This window comes from Balaenoptera musculus, chromosome 4 (genome assembly GCF_009873245.2).
Source record: "Balaenoptera musculus isolate JJ_BM4_2016_0621 chromosome 4, mBalMus1.pri.v3, whole genome shotgun sequence".
NCBI lineage: Eukaryota > Metazoa > Chordata > Mammalia > Artiodactyla > Balaenopteridae > Balaenoptera > Balaenoptera musculus.
Genome location: NC_045788.1, coordinates 88,642,411 through 88,663,432, shown reverse-complemented (window position 1 = coordinate 88,663,432; position 21,022 = coordinate 88,642,411). Strand labels below are relative to the sequence as shown.

Below are 21,022 nucleotides of genomic sequence, written 5' to 3'. Positions count from 1 at the left end.
TACACCCCAGTGTTCATAGCAGCACTATTTACAATAGCCAAGATGTGGAAGCAACCTAAATGTCCACCGACAGATTAATGGATAAAGAAAATGTGGCATATATATAATATATATATAATATATATATATATATAATATACACACACACACACACACACACACACAGTGGAATTTTACTCAACCATAAAAAAGAAAGAAATAATGCTATTTGCAGGAACATGGATGGACCTAGAGATTATCATACTAAATGAAGGATATTAGACAAAGACAAATATCGTATCACTTATATGTGGCATCTAAAAAAATGATACAAATGAACTTATTTACAAAACATAAATAGACTCACAGACATAGAAAACAAACATGGCTACTGTTTGTAGCCATGGAGCATGGAGTCATGGAGCATGAGGGAGGACTCGAATTCTGTTTGGAGGCATCTTTGAGCTCGCTGAGTAGACATCATGAGCAAAACTCACCCTCCTGAGTTGAAGAAATTTATGGACAAGAAGTTATCATAAAAATTAAATGGTGGCAGGGGCTTTCCTGGTGGCACAGTGGTTGAGAATCTGCCTGCTAATGCAGGGGACACGGGGTCGAGCCCTGGTCTGGGAAGATCCCACATACCGCAGAGCAACTGGGCCCGTGAGCCACAACTACTGAGCCTGCGCTTCTGGAGCCTGTGCTCCGCAACAGGAGAGGCCGCGATAGTGAGAGGCCCGCGCACCGCGATGAAAAGTGGCCCCCGCTTGCCGCAACTAGAGAAAAAGCCCTCGCACAAGAAACGAAGACCCAACACAGCAAAAAATAAATAAATAAATAAATAAAATTAAAGAGGAAACATTTAAAGAAAAAAAAAATTAAACGGTGGCAGATATGTCCAAGGAATACTGTAGGGATTCTATCCCTTTATGAATCTTGCAATAGATGAATGTGTGGTGACGGCAACTAGTGAGCAACAGAACAATACTGGAATGGTGGTAATACGAGGAAATAGTATCATCATGTTAGAAGCCTTGGAACAAGTATGAACAATGGCTGTGTTCACCAGAGAAATCAACTGCTTCTATGTGTCCCCTCTCCACATTTTACTATGATAAATCTGAGTCATGTACATTTTTCTTACTGAATTTTTTGCTAAATAACTTTTGTAATAGTCAAAACAAACAACAAACAAAGAAAAACTTATGGTTGCCAAAGGGGAAGGGGGGGAGGCATAAATTGGGAATTTGGGATTAACAATTACACACTACTATATATAAAATACATAAACAACAAGGACCTACTGTATAGCACAGGGAACTATATTTAATATCTTGTAAAAATGTACAGTGGAAAAGAATCTGAAAAAGTATACATATGTATATGTATACCTATAACTGAATCACTTTGCTGTATACCTGAAATACTATAAATCAACTATACTTTTAAAAAAAAAGGAGGGGGCTTCCCTGGTGGCACAGTGGTTAAGAGTCCACCTGCCAATGCAGAAGACAGGGGTTCAAGCCCTGGTCCGGGAAGATCCCACATAAATAAATAATTAAAGTATTAATTAATAATTAAATAAATTAATTAATTAATTAAAAAAAAAGTAGGACCTTCTGCAAAACAACTGGCTTAGACTCTTCAAAAAAATTGTAATTGGGAATTCCCTGGTGGTCCAGTGGTTAGGTTTCCCTTCTTTCACTGCCCAGGGCACAGTTTCAATCCCTGATAGGGGAACTAAGATCCCACGAGCCACAAGGCAGGGCCAAAAAAAAAGTAATGAAGAAAGTAATGAGGGAACTGATCCTGAAAAAGTTTTAATAACCAAATATAATGTGTAAACATTGACTGGATTTTGTTTAGAAACATTTTGAACAAATGTGAAAATTTGAAAAACTCTGGTTTTGATCTCTACAACTTTTAAATAATTTAGTAAAAAAATTATATATGCTATAATAATATATATCAACTTTAGAAAAATATTAACACACTAAATTTAGGTAGAGGGAATACAGGCATTCATTGTATTGTTTTTTTCAGTTCTTCAGTGTGTTTTGTTTTTTATAAATTTATTTATTTTTGGCTGCGTTGGGTGTTTGTTGCTGCGACGGCCTTTCTCTAGTTGCGGAGAGCAGGGGCTACTCTTCGGTGCGGTGCGCGGGCTTCTCATTGTGCAGAGCATGGGCTTTAGAGCGAAGGCTCAGTAGTTGTGGCGCACGGGCTTAGCTGCTCCACAGCATGTGGGATCTTCCCCAGCCAGGGCTCAAACCCGTGTTCCCTGCTTTCGCAAGCAGATTCTTAACCACTGCACCACCAGGGAAGCCCCTTCAGCGTGCTTTAATGTTTTCCTAATGAAGGTCTGGAGGAGAAAGGGGAAATTTATGGCTTCTCTTCAGGAAACATGCAAGCAAGAAAAGAGTGAAGCGATATTTAAAGTATCTAAAGGAAAAAAAAAAAACAGAATTTTATGTTTGGCAAAATTATCCTTCAAAAGTGAAGAAGAAATACTTTCTCAGACAAAAACTGAGGGCATTGGTCACCCGTAGATCTGTCTCGCAAGAAATGTTAGAAAATTTTCAGAGGAGGGTGAGGAAAGTGAGTGTAAGGGCTGGAGGAGTTTCCCAAGAGGCGGCAGCAAGAGGCTGCTGTCACTGGATCTTACCCACTTCTTATGTCACCGCGGGACCGTCGCGAAGTCCACAGGCTTCCGCATGACCCGAGCACTCTCACTACCGGCGCAGCCAAGTCGGCGTGCGCCGCCCAGTAATTCCGACCGGCACCGCAACGGGAGCCGTGCAGGTTCCGGAGAGGTGGTGCGCCCCACACCGGACGTAAAGGGAAGAGGACCACGGCTCGCTCTCGCCTGGGGCTCCGCCCACAGATACATCTCAGGTGCAAACCCCGCCCAGCCAGGGATCTTTTGAAGGATCATTTGCACAGAAAGCTGGCTCTGCTGGGATGCTTGGACTTGGGAGAGACTGTAAAGGTCCCTAATCCGGTTGGGGTGTCAGGGAGGATCGGGAGCTGAGTACTTCAAGAGTTATCTAGGCAAAAAGGGGACGGGAAGGGCTTCCCTGGGTACTGTGGTTGAGAATCTGCCTGCCTATGCAGGGGACACGGGTTCGAGCCCTGGTCTGGGAAGATCCCACATGCCGCGGAGCGGTTGGGCCCATGAGCCGCAATTACTGAGCCTGCGCGTCTGGAACCTGTGCTCTGCAACAAGAGAGGTCGCGATAGTGAGAGGCCCGCGCACCGCGATGAAGAGTGGCCCCCCCACTTGCCGCAACTAGAGAAAGCCCTTGCACAGAAACGAAGACCCAACACAGCCAAAATAAAAATAAATTAATTAATATAAAAAAAATTAACTTTGCATTCAAACTTTGTGTTAAACCACCTATTTAAAAAAAAAACAAAAAACGGGACGGGAAGTTCTGGGCAGAAATTGTACGGAGAAAGGTCTTGAGGTAGAGAAAAAGGAGGCTAGACTTGTAGGCAGAGGCAGATTTATAGTGAAGCTAATGAAGCTTAAGTTTCAGAACCTGTCATTTGCACTACCCCTTTCAAGGCTCGGTACCTAATTTTTGCATCAGTTTTCTCAAAGAGGGCCTCCCGAATTGTGTAAGGTTTAGACGCCACAAAACTTGACTCCACATAGGGAGCCAGTGGAAAAGAGGGACATGATCAGATAATTGTTTATAAAAATGATCATCTGATAGCCGATGATCGGAGTAGGTAGGAGTAAGGCGAGGACATCAGATGAGAGAAGGTAATGGTCTGGATTAATGTGGTGGCAGTGAAGATGGAGAGGAGAGAATGGATTCCACTTACAGTTAAGAGAGAGAAGTGCAGGACTTGACTGATTGGCCCTATCTAAAACAGTACCATACTACACCACCAGTTAATAGCTGTCCTTTTGCCCTGTTTTATTCTTTTGACTTATTACCACCTGATATGTATTTTATTTTCTTTTAGTCGGCTAAATAATTTTCAAAAGGTTGAAAACATATCTCTTATAAAAATATAAAATGAACACATGACAAAGATTTTATTCATCATAATAAACTACTCATCCATTATTATCTTAAATAATGAGGGAACCAGTAAGATGGTAGGTAAGACTTGTTCAAATGAGAATTTGAGTTTCAGAGATTTAGATTATCAGCCAAAGGAATACTGAAATGAATTTGCTAATAGTTGCAAAAATACTAATATCCTATGAAGCAAAAAACTGTAATTCTGGGAGTTATTTCTTCTACCAGATGGAAACGAATTCCATCTCTACTAGACAAAATCCATTTGCATTACTAGGAATAGGAAGTATTTGCATTGTTCTCAGACAAGAATTATTTGCATTGCTATCAGTTTTCTACAAGTTAGCCTCTACCCCTACAAAGTTGTAAGATAGCTTAGTCAATATAAAGTCAATCAAAGGTATACCCCAGCACTACAATGAAAGATCACCCAGTAATCCTCTTCTGCCCATTTACAAGTTCTGGACAATTTTTCTGGACATGTCTACCCTCACTAGAATGTAAGATTTAAAAGAACAAGGATTTTGTTTAATTCATTGTTGAGTTATGAGCACCTAAAACTGTATATGGTACATAGCTCTCAATAAATATATACTGAATGAGTGAGTGAAAGATGAGAAAGTAGGGATATGAGTGTAAACAATTTCTTCAAGAAGTTTGTTACAAGGACCTAGCAATTTTAAGGTGGAAGGAGGTATATGTATAGAGAAAGGCCTTTTTTAAAAAAGTTCAAAGACATTTAAATCCAGATAAGGATACAATGAAGAGAGAGTGAATACACCGGAGAGGAGGTATCCTTTACAAAGGCTTTCACCAAATATGGAGTGTCAGGACCAGAGCCACAATCTCCCTAGGAAGGGCCCCTTCCCACTCCAAGCCTCTAAAAATTGGGGGAACAAGAGAGAGAGGGTTGGACTAGATCAACTATTCTCAACCGTTTTGGTCTTGGAACTCCTTCACACTCTTAAACATTATTGAGAATTATTGAGATTTTGTTTGTCTACCAATATTTGCCAGATTAGACATTAAAACTGAGTAACTTTTGAAAATATTTTTTCACTAAAAATAATAAACCCATTACATGTTAACATAAATATCTTTATGGAAAATAATATATTTTCATAAAAGAAATTTAGTCAGAAGAGTAACATTGTTTTACAAATCTCTTGCAAATTAATGTCTGGCTTAATAAACCTGGATTCTTTAAAAAAAATCTTCAGAAAGTATATGATATAGGTCAGAAACTCAGCTCTAAAGAAGAGTTCTAGAGAAGTCAAAGGAGATAAAATCTTTTATTTTTCTTATTCCTGATTGATCTAACATATGTTTGTTCAAAATAAATAAATGGATAAATAAAATGAATGACAGCAATGTTATAAGGGAGAAGTAGGAGTTGGAAATACTATATTACAAGGTACTTGCAATACTCGTGAATTGCTATATTGTTATTTGAAAAAGAGCCTGGGGACTTCCCTGGTGGCACAGTGGTTAAGAATCCTCCTGCCAATGCAGGGGACATGGGTTTGAGCCCTGGTCCAGGAAGATCCCACATGCCACGGATCAACTAAGCCCGTGTGCCACAACTACTGAGCCTGCGCTCTAGAGCCCGCAACCTACAACTACTGAGCCTGTGTGCCACAACTACTGAAGCCCGCGCGCCTAGAGCCCATGCTCTGCAGCAAGAGAAGCCACCGCAATGAGAAGCCCGCGCACCGCAACAAAGAGTAGCCCTTGCTCGCCGCAACTAGAGAAAGCCCACACGCAGCAGCAAAGACCCAACGTAGCCAAAAATAAATAATAAATAAATTCATTTTTTAAAAAAGACTTATATTTAAAAAAGAAAAGAGGGGCTTCCCTGGTGGTGCAGTTGTTGAGAGTCTGCCTGCCAATGCAGGGGACACGGGTTCAAGCCCTGGTTTGGGAAGATCCCACATGCCGCAGAGCGACTAGGCCCGTGAGCCACAATTGCTGAGCCTGCGCGTCTGGAGCCTGTGCTCCGCAACAAGAGAGGCCGCGATAGTAAGAGGCCCGCGCACCGCGATGAAGAGTGGCCCCCCGCTTGCCGCAACTAGAGAAAGCCCTCGCACAGAAACGAAGACCCAACACAGCCATAAATAAATAAATAAATAAAATTTAAAAAAAAAAAAAAGGCTTTACTTTAAAAAAAAAAAAAAAGAAAAAAGAAAAGAAAAGAAAAAGAACTTGATTGCTAGTAACCATAGCAAACTCAAGGGCAAGCACACACAAAGAAAAAACAGTAGTGAAAGTGTAATTGATATACAGGAGAGGGGAAAAAAATGGAGTCCTATAAAATGTTCAACTAAAATGAGAAGGAAAAGAGAGGAAGACAAAAAAATTCAAAAAGAGGGTGATGAAAACAAATATAGATCTTAATCCATCTATATTAATCATGTGGAACATCAATTTTCTAAATATACTAATTAATCCAGAAAAATTAACAAAAAGAAGCCACCGCAATGAGAAGCCCGCGCACCGCAACAAAGAGTAGCCCTCACTTGCCGCAACTAAAGAAAGCCTGTGTGCAGCAACGAAGACCCAACGCAGCCAAAAATAAATAAATAAAATAATTAAATTTATTAAAAAAATAAATAAGATAGAATGGCCAAAATCCAAAGCACTGACAACCCCAAATGCTAGTGAGGATGCAGAGCAGAAGGGACTCTCATTCATTGCTGGTGGGAATGCAAAACGGTACAGCCATTTTGGAAGATAGTTTAGCAGTTTCTTACAAAACTAAACATACTCTTATGATTCAGAAATCATGTTCCTTGATATTTATCCAAATGAGTTGAAAATGTATGCTCACACAAAAACCTGCACACAAATGTTTATAGCAGCTTTATTCATACTTGCCAAAACTTGGAAGCAACCAAGGTGGCCTTCAATATGTGAATGGATAAATTATGGTACATCCAAACAATGGAGTATTCAGCATTAAAAAGTGGGCAATCCAGCCATGAAAAAACATGAAAGAATTTTAAGTACATTTTCTGTTGTGAAAGAAGTCAATCTGAAAAGGCTACTGTATGATTCCAACTGTATGACATTCTGTAAAGAGGCAAAGCTATGGCGACAGGAAGAAGATCAGTGGCCTGGAGTTGGGGGGGAGAAAGTATTAAATAGGTGGAGCACAGAACATTTTTATAGCACAGTGAAACTATTTTGTATGACACTAAAATGATGAGTATGTCATTATACACTGGTCAAAACCCATAGACTGTACAAACAAAGAATGAACCCTAATATAAGCTATGGGCTTTGGGTGACAATGATGGGTCAATGTAGGTTCAACAACTGTGCCACTCGGGTGCAGGATGTTGATAGTAGAGGAAATGGGGTGGGGAGGAGGGGTGGTATTTGAGAATTCTGTACTTTCTGCTCAATTTTTCTGAAAGCTTAAAACTGCTAAAAAAACAAAAATCTATTAACTAAAATAAAACCAAATTACATTCTATATAGCTAGTACTTGAAGCAGCAGTAACAATCACTTTTTGGTAAACCTAAGTACAGAATCCAGACATTCCCATCTGTACTTAAGGCATCAGGCAACATTGAGGATGGCGAGGACAGAGCATAGCAATCATTGGGATGCAAGTCACTTTAACTGTGGGCTCTCCATCATTTATCTTTTTTTTTTTTTTCATGATTACTAGTAAGGAGATTGAATCATAATCAAAGACTTCCCAACAAACAAAAGTCCAGGACTAGATGGCTTCACTGGTGTATTCTAACAAACATTTTTTTATATTGAGGTAAAATTGGTATATAATGTTATGTTACAGGTGTACAACATAGTAATTCGATATTTGGGTACACTACAAAACTGATATAAGTCTAGGTACCATCATTACCATACAATTACCCCCCTTCACACATTTCACCCACACCCCACCCCTTCCCCTCCGCTAACCATTTATTTTGTATTAAGACATGGCCCATCTAAAACCAATGATGTTGGTATGTCCAAACCAGGTTTCTTCCTCTTCCCCATTGCAATTAATTTTTTCATAATTTTCTTATTCCTATAAAGCAAGTCAGAAAAAAATTTTGGAAAATGGTTAGAATAAGATAGACCATTACATACCAACCCCTTGAAAATGACCAATAAAATGAGGAATACCCTTCTGGAGTTTGTGAGTAGTTTGCCCCACCACCCAAGGATGGTGGGTAAAAAGATTTTATGTAGTAAGCAAAGGAACAACATTGTCCACTTAATATCAGGGCTCCTATTCTCTAAACTACAATTGGTTCTACTTCCTTTATCTTTATAATCTCCCTTTCCTCCTCACAGCTTCTCCCCACATCCCCTCTCTGTTCACACACACTCTTGGTATTTCCATTAAAAATTAAAAAGAAGAAACAGAGGGAAGGAAGGAAGGAAGGAAGGGAAGACACAAACAAGCTCCTTTGATATTACTGCCTCAACTAACTGCTATCTCCTCTAGCCCAGGTAGTAGAGATCATCAATATGACCTGTTCCTAGTTCTTCACATGCTCTGCTCCAACTATCACCCGACCCTCTCAACATACTCTCAAAAAGGCCGCCAATGGTGTACCAAATTGACATTCCCAGCAACACTGCATTAACCATAATCTTACACGGCCATCTCACTACCAACTATTTCCTTCTGAAACTCTTGACCCATTGCTTTTTTTCTCATTTATCTCCCAACCTCTAACTGCACTTTTTCAGTCTTCATTGCTCACCTGCCATCAATAAGCTGATTCTCTTTTAAGGTTCTTCTGCAGTCCCTTCTAATTCTTACATATTCTTATGTTCAATTTGCATGTTAATGACTCCCAAAGATGTTTCTCTCTAACCCATACTTCTCTGAACACTAGACCCATGTGAAGCATGTCCCATGTATCATTCTTTGCCCTTGAACTGAACTTCTGCCTTTCCTCTAATAAGATAGCATTCTGTTCTCTATACTCCCACAACTCTTACATTTGTCCCATTCTGCTTCAAATTCTTTGCCAAGGTCATAAATTACATCTTTCCAGAATTTTTATAGTAATCTCTTACCCTCCAATCTAGTCTCTGTCACAAGATTTCAATCTACTTTCTTAAAAAACAAAAAAACCTCAGGACTTCCCTGGTGGTCCAGTGGTTAAGAATCTGCCTTCCAGTGTAGGGGATGCGGGATCGATCCCTGTTCTGGGAACTAAGATCCCACATGCCACGGGGCAATGAAGCCCACATGCTCTAGAGCCTGCGTGCCACAACTACTGAGTCTGCACGCTCTGGAGCCCATGTGCTACAACTACTAAGCCCGCACGCCACAGCTAGAAAGAATCCCACGCGCCACAACAAAGAGCCCGCGCACCACAATGAAAGATCCCGCATGCCACAATGAAGAGCCTGTGTGCTGCAGCTAAGACTTGACGCAGCCAAATAAATAAATAAATAAATAAATATTTTAAAAATATATAACTATAAAAAAATAAAAATAAAAACCTAATTTCCCTTCACACCCATCTTGCATCATCTCCATCCAATTCTATCACCAAAAGCTGAATTTTGTGCTCATGAGTTCCACGTCTATATAAAACCTAAGGCACTGCTTATGTGTATGCACAATGTGTATTTCCTTGAGTGGAGAAGATGTTGTTATCATTATTTTCTCAAAGAAATCTATGTCCCAAAAGTGACTGAGAAACTATGACCCACAGGATAATATGAGACCTTTAATATAGATACAAAACCTTCAATAGTCTGCTCCTTTCCTTCCCAGACTTATTTGTCAATATAAGCTTCAATCATATTGGCCTATTTGCAATCTCTAAGCAGGTCACATTCTTCCATTTCCATGTATTGGTAGGGGCTGTTTCGACTACCAAAATGCCCCAATTTTTACTTTCTAACTGGTAAACTCTTCCTCAGTACATGTAAGCCCTTCTGAAGTTTCCCTAAGTCACTGCAATATAGGTACTTTCCAGATAGTTTCATAGCATCTCTTACTCATTGTCATCTCAGCATGCTACATGGGTTTTGTTTTACTAATTTTTGTATCCCCAGCTAAGTATCTGACATACGGTAAGAACCTAATTTTTTCTTTCTTAAAACAGATCTCTCTAAAATTGAGGCAGTTAAGGTCTTAACTTGTCAGCTACCTTGTTAAGGTTGCTAAGAAGAAGCCACGTTTATCTGAGTTCTAATCCACTGCTAAATTATTTTTGCTTCCTATTTTTGCCTGATTTATATGGCAAATTAAGAAAACAGCATGTTTGCCCTCTGCCTTCTCCTATTAAGTTTTCAGAAACCCATCTAGACATCTATTGTTCTGGGTGTCATATTTAGAAAGATACTTAAGGATTACCTCTTAGCACATTCAGGACATAACATATTATCTTCTAGGTCTGGGGATGGGAAAGTGCAGGCAGGTAACATGAAGAGAGAGATCATCCTCCTGGGAGTGTTAGGCACCCAGGTCTGACCTGCATGGAACTGCAAGCGAACCCAACCTTCTGTGTCTGCCAAGAGTGGTCTGCCATGGACCACACACCACCGGACACCTAGGCAAGGAAAAAGAAGCAAATATAAACTGCTATGATCAGGTAACAGTACCCCAATCCAATCCCTCAGTGAGTCACTCTTGAATCAACTGACTGAGAAGCATGAAAAATGTAGACCAAAAGACACTGTAATCTAACTTCACAAACTACATAGCACAGAGGACAATAACAATTAACTTTTGGAAACCTTGCTTTGTGTCCAGGATTTTGCTAAGTGACTTACACATGTATTAATACATTTATTCTTAAGAACATTATTAATATTTACCTTCTATTTACTTTTCTTATTTACAGGTGAAGTAAGTGAAGCTTACAGTGTTAAAATGTCATAATTTTCCCAGAACCAAAACAAGGATCTAGGTATTCTGATTCACAGCCAATTTGCCTAACCATTACATTGTACTGCCTCAACTATAGAAAACAGGCAAAAGACTTTTTTTAAAAGTCTAAGGAACAATCTAATTGGGGAGATGGGATATTTGAGAGACAACAGAGTAGTAAGTCCTATAGATATCAAGTGTCTGGAACTGAGAGAAAGGAGCAATCACTGTAGGCTTAAATATCTATAAAATCTCCCCAGTCAGACTGTAAAATAAGAGTAGAGATTACCACACTCTTGGATTGGAAGAATTAATATTATTTAAATGGCCATACTACACAAAGCAATCTACAGATTTAACATGATCCCTATCAAATAACCCATGACTTTTCACAGAACTAAAAAAATAATCCTACAGTTTATTGAACCATAAAAGACACAGAATTGTCAAAGCAATCCTGAGGAAAAAGAACAAAGTAGGAGGCATAACCCTCCCAGACTTCAGATAACACTACAAAGCTGCAGTAATCAAAACAGCATGGTATTGGCACAAAAACAGACATATGGATCAATGGAACAGAATAGAGAGCCCAGAAATAAACACACACACTATGCTCAATTAATCTTTGACAAAGAAGGCAAGAAGATACAATAGAGAAAAGACATCCTCTTCGGCAAATGCTGTTGGAAAAGTTGGACAGGTGAATGTAAATCAATGAAGTTAGAACACATACACCATACACAAAAATAAACTCAAAATGGCTTAAAGACTTAAATATAAGACATGATACTATAAGAGAACATAGGCAAAACATTCTCTGACATAAATTGTAGCAGTGTTTTCTTAGGTCAGTCTCCCAAGGCAAAAAAAATAAAAGCAAAAATAAATAAATGGGACCTAATCAAACTTACAAGCTTTTGTACAGCAAAGAAAACCATAAACAAACAAACAAACAAAAACCTTATGAACTGGGAGAAAATATTTGCAAATGACGAGACCGCCAAAGGCTTAATTTCCAAAATATACAAACAGTTCATAACAAAAAAACAAACAACCCAGTCAAATAATGGGCAGAATACCTAAATAGACATTTCTCCAAAGAAGGCGTACAGGTGGCCAACAGGCAAATGAAAAGATGCTCAATACTACTAATTATTAGAGAAATGCAAATCAAAACTACACTGAGGTACCACCTCACACCATACAGAATGGCCATCATTAAAAAGTCTACAAATAACAAATGCTGGAGAAGATGTGGAGAAAAGGGGGAACCCTCCTACACTGTTGGTGGGAAAGTGAATTGGTATAGCCACTATGGAGAACAGTACAGAGTTCCTTAAAAAACTAAAAACAGAGCTACCATGTGATCCAGCAATCCCACTCCTGGGCATATATCTGGAGAAAAACATGGTTCGAAAGAATACATGCACCCCAGTGTTCATTGCAGAGCTGTTTACAATAGTCAAGACATGGAAGCAACCTATATGTCCATTGACAGATAAAAAAGATGTGGCACATATACACAATGGAGTATTAGCCATAAAAAAAAATGAAACAATGCCATTTGCAGCAACATGGATGTACCTAGAGATTATCATACTAAGTAAGTCATTAAGAGAAAGATAAATACCATATGATATCACTTATATGTGGAATCTAAAATATGACACAAATGAACTTATCTACAAAACAGAAACAGACACACAGACATAGAGAGCACAGACTTGTGGTTGCCAAGGGGGAGGAGGTGTGAGAGGGATGGACTGGGAGTTTGAGATTAGCAGATGCAAACTATTGTACACAGAATGGATAAACAACAAGGCCTTACTGTATAGCACATGGAGCTATATTCAATATCCTGTGATAAACCATAATGGGATAGAATATGAAAAAGAATGTATACATATATGTATAACTGAATCACTTTGCAGTGCAGTAGGAATTAACACAACATTGTAAATCAACTATACTTCAATAAAATAAATTTAAAAAAATAAATTTTAAAAGAGTAATTTAAAGAGTGTGGCTAGGCACACTCCTGGATCCCAGTAGGTGCTTGATAACTGCTGAATGAAGAGGAACTAAAAGGATGAGTAGGGCTTCCCTGGTGACGCAGTGGTTAAGAATCCACCTGCCAATGCAGGGGACATGGGTTCGAGCCCTGGCCCGAGAAGATCCCACATGCCACGGAGCAACTAAGCTCATGCACCACAACTGCTGAGCCTGCGCTCTAGAGCCCACGAGCCACAACTTCTGAGCCTGCGTGCCACAATTACTGAAGCCCACGTGCCTAGAGCCCGTGCTCCGCAACAATAGAGGCCACCGCAACGAGAAGCCCGCTCACCGCACCGCAGAGCAGCCCCCGCTTGCCGCATCTAGAGAAAGCCACGCACAGCAACGAAGAACCAAAGCAGCCAAAATTAAATAAATAAAATAAATAAATTTATTTTTAAAAAATTAGAAAATAAATAAAAGGATGAGTAAGTCTGGGATGCTGCTAGCTCATATGGCACATTAATGAAAATTAGAAAGAGGTGTCAGCTTTGGGGAAGCAGGTCTCCAGAGACAGCTTCGTGGCTGGACAGTGCTTTTGAACATTAGTAAAAGGTGCCCATTTTTCCTCACATAAGGGAGTACAGCTGGGGGAGCAGACAGTAGGCCAGTTTCAGCTCCCAGTCTTTTTGTTGGCTGGGTTCTTTGTGTAGTGAACGATGTGCCTTACCACACAGATCAGTCCTGAATAAAAGAGGATCCAGAGACTTCCCTGGTGGCTCAGCGGTTAAGAATCTGCCTGCCAATGCCGGGGACACTGGTTTGATCCCTGGTCCAGGAAGATCTCACATGCCTTGGAGCAACTAAACCTGTGCACCACAACTACTGAAGCCCGCACACCTAGAGCCCATGCTCTGCAGCAGGAGAAGCCACCGCAAGGAGAAGCCTGCGCATTGCCACAAAGAGTAGACCCGGATCGCAGCAACCTGCGAGAGAGAGTAGAGCGCCTGCCCGCAGCAACGAAGACCCAACGCAGCCAAAAATAAATTAATTAATAATAAAAAAAAGAGGATCCAGAACACCTCTGGAAATGGGGTGGAGAGAGGAAAAGAATTCAAGCCACAAAAGAGAATGACTTTGTGCTGGCCTGAGGTAGGGTCTGATGGAAATGAAAACAGAAATATCAGAGTGGAGCAGGAATTGGAGAAAGATGGGGCTAAGTTATTCTCGAGATTTCTCAAGAGGACAGGGGCCCCAAATATTTTAATTATTATTGCCTACTTTTAGGATACCAAGTTGTATTTCATAAGCCTCACAATCATTCTATGAAGTAGAATAGTTGAAATCTTCATTTTATAAATCAGGATACCAGGGTTTACGCTGAGTAACTTGCCAGTGTCACATACCTAGGAAGTGGTAAGACGAGGGTTTGAACCATGGTCATTTTAATTAATTCTTCCAATCCAAGAGAAAGGGGAAGACCTCAGGCTGTGGCTGACCACATTACCAGGTTATGCTTTCTTCCCACCTGGGATCTGTGCTTAGTGATGAGAAAGTGTCCCCACTCAGCCACCTGGCTCAGAGAGCCATTCAGGCAAAACTTGGCTATCTATCAATCACAAGATAAGCCCTCTATGAACCTAACATCCCATCTGCAGATATTTTAACTAATGCTTTCCCTTTAACTACCGTCAGTATTGGACTAATAAAAGTGTGCCTTCTTTCTCTGGCATGGTAACCATTCTTTAAGTTTGATCTTACCGGAAGCTTGCGGCAGAAAGGACTCAACAGAGGTAGGCAGGGGACGTGAATTTACAGCCTTAGATTGAACAGCTCTTGCAGCAATTCTTGACCATGCTGCCAACATGGCTGCCTGAGCTGAAGTTATCACTTCAACCATGTTAGTCCTTTCCTCATTCTCACTCATTTTCTTTTTCTGAACACTTGCTTTCTTGGTCACCACCTTGTGTTTCCCTGGAGATGACTGCAATCTGGCCTCCCGTGATGATTCAGGAATACACTGCAAATGGAATTCACGATGAGTATGCAGTGAAGCGTCACTGCCCCAAGGACATTTGGGTTGATTTTATCATTCTTCATACATTGACCTGTGTATGTCAGTGTGGGAAGGGTTTAGGAATGTTAGTTCCCTCAGAGCAGTGGTTCTCAACTGGGAGAAATTTTGATTGTCAAAACTGTGTATAGGGGGAGGGAGATCACTGACACATTGTGGGTAGAATCCATGGATATTTAGGCTACTAAACATCCTAAAATGCACAGGACAAGCCCCAGGACAAAAAGAAATTAATTGGCCCGAAATGTCAATTGTCTTGGTTGAGAAACCTTGCCACCATATAGAGAGGGTGGAGAGGAGGAAAAATTGACAATCAGAACTTAATCACCACACTCCTCACTCACCTGATCTTTTTCAGGATAAGCATGTTTCTGTAGTCTCAGATAAACCTCTATTTTCTAAGGAAATTAAGAAGGGAAATAAAAATTAAAAGCTGCAGACTTCCCTGTTGGCACAGTGGTTAAGAATCTGCCTGCCAATGCAGGGGACACGGGTTCGATCCCTGGTCCAGGAAGGTCCCACATGCTGTGGAGCAACTAAGCCCCTGCACCACAACTACTGAGCCTGTGCTCTAGAGCCCCAGGGCCACAACTACTGAAGCCCACATGCCACAACTACTGAAGCCTGCGCACCTAGAGCCCATACTCCGCAACAAGAGAAGCCACCATAGTGAGAAGCCCGTGCACCACAACGAAGACCCAAAAATTAATTAATTAATTAATTTAAAATTAATTAATTAATTAATTTTAAATTAATTAATTAATTGATTGGTTGGTTGATTTAAAATTAATTTAAAAAATTAAAAGCTGGCAGAGCTCCCATACTTGTTCCAAGCACCAGAGATTCCCACCAGTGCACTCACCTGACCATCGGTACTCAAATTAAGTTGTTGGCACCATTTCCGCAAAGTGTCCCGACTCACGTTGTTAATTGGAGGCAATATGGTTGGCAAGGGATAAATTGGTTTACTACAACTAGATTTTGGGCAAGCTTTGAACTGTTCATCTGTTTGAGGAGGATGAACTAAGAAGAGAACCAAAGTTGTAATAATGTAATATTTGTAGATTCTTTAAAATTTTACGAAGTTCTCACTTATTTCTCATAACTCAATTTGTACATATACATATGAACTATTTTTCCTCATCTTACAAATAAGGTAATAGATTCAGGAGTTAAAGGACTTGCCCAAGATCACACCACCATTAAAATGGCAGACCTGGGACTCAAATACACATTTTCAAATTCTAAATTCCACTTTATTTACACTACATATAGCAACCTGCTTTTTGCAGCCATAAACAACCACCTGGATAGAACATTATATTGGATTGCTCCTCCAAAATGTCTAGATGTTGGAGCACAAAATATCTGTCCCTACAGAAATAATTAAAACCACCCCATCCAACAATGGTCCTCCATTCTGTCAACCTGCCTCATTTGTCTCTACAGAGAAAATGTACCTTGTCTCACATCACTTTGCTTAGCTTAACTTATCACTGTCTACTTTATCTGGAAGTCCTCGTTATTTGCCCCCAAAATAAAATCATTCTGAAAATACTTATTCAATGCCTTCATATGAAGCCCTGATACAAAGGGTCATGATATTAAGAGCCGCTAGATATTTGATCAGTAATTGCTCACCAAGCAAAAGACTAGATGCTTTTCAAAATGATTTAGTCTCCCAAATACCATCTGATCTTATATGTGGAATCTAAAAAGGCTGAACTCAGGAACGGAGAGTAGATTGGTGGTTGCCAGGAATTGGGAGTAGGGGAAATGGGAAGATGTTGATCAAAGGGTACAAATTTTCAGTTATGAGTAAGTTCTAGGGATCTAATGTATAGCATGGTGACTACAGTTAATACTATAATGTATGCTTAAAAATTGAGAAGAGAGTAAATCTTAAAATGTTCTCACCACAGTGGGGGAAAAGGTAACTGTGTGAGGTGATGGATGTGTTAATTAACCTTATTTTGGTAATCATTTTGCAATATATATGTACATCAATCATCACCCTGTACACCTTAAAATTACACCATGTTTTATGTGTCAATTGTATCTCAAAAAAGCTCGAAATAAAAGAAAAAGAAAAAAGCTCGGAATGATTTGGTTTTCATAAGAAGTATGTAAAAATGGAAAGAAGATTGAGCTTCATGGATTGGGAATTTGAGCTCACATCTAGCTGCCCCATGAGGTCATGCTCTGTCCAAAGCACTCCACATGCCTAGTTTTTGTGTCTTTTTAAAAGCAGGACAGTAATGGTGCTTAGCAAATGAGCAGTATGAGAGTTTGAGAAATCTCCTACCACAGATGATCAAGGTGAGATTTAAGCTGGGTGTTGCATAGTTAAAGGACAGGGGAAGAAGAATCTTACTTTTCCTGGGCTTCCAGAGCTGGAGGAGCAGCAAACTGAGCTCACCCTGTTGTTCTCATACCTTGATCGTCTGGACTCAGTGACTCCACTTTGACTTCTGAAGTTGAAGAAACACTTGGTTCCGTTTGATGGTCTTCAACAATTTCCTCATTAACTGGACTCAATGTAAGAACCATATTTTCTTCACCTAAGACCTCTTCAAAGAAATTCTGGAAAAGCAAGGGCCAATCACTGATTCTCATTTAATGCTGTACAACTAAAATGTTTACTTTCATGGCACAACTAATGAATAAGAGAAGCCAATAGCTGGATGGAAAGACTGAGATTCCCTGAATTTGATATTGATTCATAGGCCCTTTATTAGATGAGAAAAACAATGAGGAAATGCGCAAAAGCAGATTTACATGTGGATGATAAGAGGAAATTAAAGCATAGATCTTGGGTTTGGGGAAACCATTTCCTTCATGGCCTTCCTCTCCATCAGTTAAAACACCAAATACTTTCATTTTATCTCCTAAATCTGTGTAGAAGGTGTTTCTCCCTTTTCATCTTCTGTTGTGTGATTCAAGTTATCATCAACCCTCACCAGCAGGAGTAGTAATCTCCTGTTATTCCAATCCATTCTGGCTCCTTTCTGCAGACTGCTCTCCTGCTTGTTTAAAATACTTCAGTTAAAAGACAAAACTCCCTGGTGTAGCCTATAAATTCTTGAACAGCCGGGCCCCTGCCTGCCTTTCCAGCTTCAGAGCCCTGAGCTTTCTGAGCTTCAGCCATACCAACCTTGTTTCAGCCCCACGACCTGAGGGGAGCAAATGTATCTGTCTTAAACTCTCCATTGCTATCGCAGGGCTTACACAGTGCCCAGCACAGAGTGGACACTCAGTGTTCTTTTAACAATTTCATGAATGAAAGATAAAGTGGATAGGTAGGAAGGAACTGATATTTACTGGTTTTGTACAGTCCACATGCACTGTGCTAGGAGCTTTTTGTATTTCTCATTTAATCCTATAACATACTTGTAGTAATTTATTAGTTTTCATATTTTAGAAATTAGGCAACTGAGGCTCAGAAATTAGATGACCAATAACATAGAGTCACATATGCTTAAGTTTCTAGCTTTTCCTCTCCAATCCAAGGATGAATAAACTCCATTCCAGCTCGATTGTAATATTCTCTTCTCTGAACAGCTAAGTGGATCCGATGCGGTCACGCCCGTCCCACCCCCACCCCCACCCCCCGCGCCGCTCCGCCCGCCCCTCCGCCCCCGGTTTAAATCTCTTCAAAGACTTCCCCTTGCTCTGCACTTCAGCTTGCAAAAGGGATTTTGCATTTGTACACCACTTTTTCAAAGCACTCCAGGAAACACTTCACTGGTCAGCTTTAAAAAAAAAAGGACATTATTGGGAGAGTATCACTCCACTCAAGAGGTAAGCAGCTATATGACTTGCCCATAATCATATACTTCATACTGGCCAATTCAGTTCTCTAGCCCGGTATAGTGGCCCCTGCAAATACCTATGAAACCTACTCAATTTATTTTCTCCTCTAGTCCAGGAGTACCCAAGCCTAGTCAGGAAACCCTTTGGTACCAAGGCCATTGGGAGTAGGTTTGCTTCTTACTCCTGGGGGCAAGAAACCAACTAGTCACGTCACTTTCTGACCTTATCCACGTTACCCTTTTCACTTTCTTTTTACGGCAGCTCTCCATTTCTTTACCGTTTTATCTTGCCCAGCTACAACATGTCTTTCTACAAAATAAATATCTTACTTTGAACTAGGAACAGAAATATTTAGTTTCTCCTTTTTTACTTTCACCCAAGTTGTACACCGCAATCACATGAAAGAAAAGTAATAATTTGCTTGCAAAGGGGGGAGATTCTCAGATAGCGATTTCTTACATCCAGAAAGAGGGAAATATAAGTGAGCTCTAGCAAGGCTTTAAAAAGTGAATCTGTGGGAAAATAAATGAAATTCAAACCAAACTTACCTTCTCATAATTTGGGTGTGCCATTCCAAGGAACTCTCAGAGAAAGGCAGAGCCGGCGATGTTAAGGATATCTGCAATTTAAACCTCTTAACCTGAGGTTTCTAGTCCAATTTCTCCTTTTATAAGCAAATGTCTCCTACTTCCTGTTTTCCAGAAGAGCTGTTTTCCTTCCTCCTCTTTTTCCCCCTCCCTTGTTATCTGACAGTGTGATCATTTCATCAGTTTTATACCCAGGCTTGTCTGTTAGGCGAGAGTTAAGTTATTGGGTAATTAATATCACTCCTGATTTTTTTAAAAATTTTTGGTTTTTATTCCTTTAAGGTGAGACTTAGGTGAAAATTGAAAATGACAAACACTTGTTGACAAGTTACAAACAAATAAACAATCTTTGTAAACAATATTGGTGATAGATTGAATGATGCTTTGTGGAGGGAATAGAAGTTCAAAGGTATTTTATAACTGATTTATGCCCATGGGTGTGTCACTCACTGGGAGATTAGATTTAGATTGTAGGGACTGGATAACATGATCTCTCCTGGATCTAGCTCTAAACACAGATTTTAAGCCTGCAATAATGGCGAGCTGAGTAGAAGGGAAAGGTTTGGCTATTCAGAATAAGAACAGCAGGAGCCAAAACGCTAAGGCAAGTGATGTACTAATAAATGCAGGAGAAGGAACTGCAAAAACTTGGGAATTGCTGGGGGGATAATGTTGGGGGCAGGATGTGATGAGACATGAGGCTGGAAAAGTCACAGATGTTTTCATAGGTCACTCTAAGGAGCCAGAGTTTGTAAAGGAAAATATTCACAAACAGTATGGCAACTCTGACATTCGTTGGTCTCACAATGGGCTTTCTCTTCCCCTAGGTAAATGGTCTGGTCCATCAGTCTCAGGACCCAGGGAGCCGGGGTCAGTTTAACTTAAATACTATATTATATTCAAAAAGTACAAGGGCTCTGCCTCAGTTTGCTGAAGAGCTGGTTGGAAAATTAAACTATGAGACACCACCCCAGACCTTCAGAATCAGATCCTTAAGGGCAGGACCCAGAAATCTGTGCTTCAACCAGCCCTCAGGGTTGTTCTTATGCACCTATAAGTCTGTAAACATTGGCTAGATCAGGGTGTGACCAAATGGTTTTGGATTAGGCAGATAATGCTTGGAATCCTGGCTCCTCCCTTCCAAGGTGGAAACTGAATTGGCCCATAGAGATTCAGCCAAGAAAACACTCCAACTCCCCACTTGGGTGTGGCCCCAACTTACAGGTTTTTTCTGGATGATTTAGAAGGGAGTTGACCTGGTAACCTGAACAGATTGATTCCAGTGCCTTAGGTTAGGATGGGACTTCAAGTGGGAAGACCATTCATTGCCATATTTCTTTTCTTAGCGTTTATTACAATATAATTATCTTATTTGTTTTCTTGGGTTTTCCCCTCTGCTTTTTGAAAATATTATATTATGGGAAAGTTCAAACTTTCAGTTCATAGTGTATACCTATATCAAATCATCACAATGTACACTTTAAACATCTTAGAATTTTATTTGTCAATTATACCTCAATAAAGCTGAAAAAAAAGAAAAAATAATAAAAGAAGACAGTAATATCACCAGCCCTCATGGATCCATCATCCAGCTTTGACAACTATTGACTCCCAGCCAATCTGTTTTCATCTAAACCACCACCTATTCCCCCTCCCTTGGGTTATTTTAAAAGAAATACCAGACTT

The 21,022-nt window shown here is 40.0% G+C and overlaps 1 protein-coding gene and 1 pseudogene across 1 annotated transcript; one reads left to right on the top strand and one right to left on the bottom strand.

Annotated features, from left to right (window-relative positions):
- The first annotated feature begins 461 nt into the window (after positions 1–461).
- On the top strand, positions 462–1,028 carry LOC118894666 (annotated as a pseudogene).
- A 6,919-nt stretch (positions 1,029–7,947) lies between these two features.
- Positions 7,948–19,347, bottom strand: DPPA2 (developmental pluripotency associated 2). The gene is made up of 7 exons (XM_036851821.1): positions 19,298–19,347; positions 17,372–17,519; positions 15,799–15,959; positions 15,281–15,334; positions 14,624–14,882; positions 10,355–10,550; positions 7,948–8,056 (listed from the first exon to the last, which is right to left on the bottom strand). The coding sequence occupies exons 1-7, from the start codon at positions 19,319–19,321 to the stop codon at positions 7,948–7,950; spliced, it is 951 nt and encodes a 316-aa protein (XP_036707716.1). The 5' UTR covers positions 19,322–19,347.
- Between the last annotated feature and the right edge of the window lie 1,675 nt (positions 19,348–21,022).

Coding starts and splice junctions, on each gene's coding strand:
- DPPA2 (XM_036851821.1), bottom strand. CDS start 19,321: ATGGCACACCCAAATTATGAGAAG. Junction 17,520..19,297: donor CACACCCAAATTATGAGAAG/GTAAGTTTGGTT, acceptor TTGCTTTTCCAG/AATTTCTTTGAAGAGGTCTT. Junction 10,551..14,623: donor CTTTCTGCCGCAAGCTTCCG/GTAAGATCAAAC, acceptor TTCCTTGCCTAG/GTGTCCGGTGGTGTGTGGTC.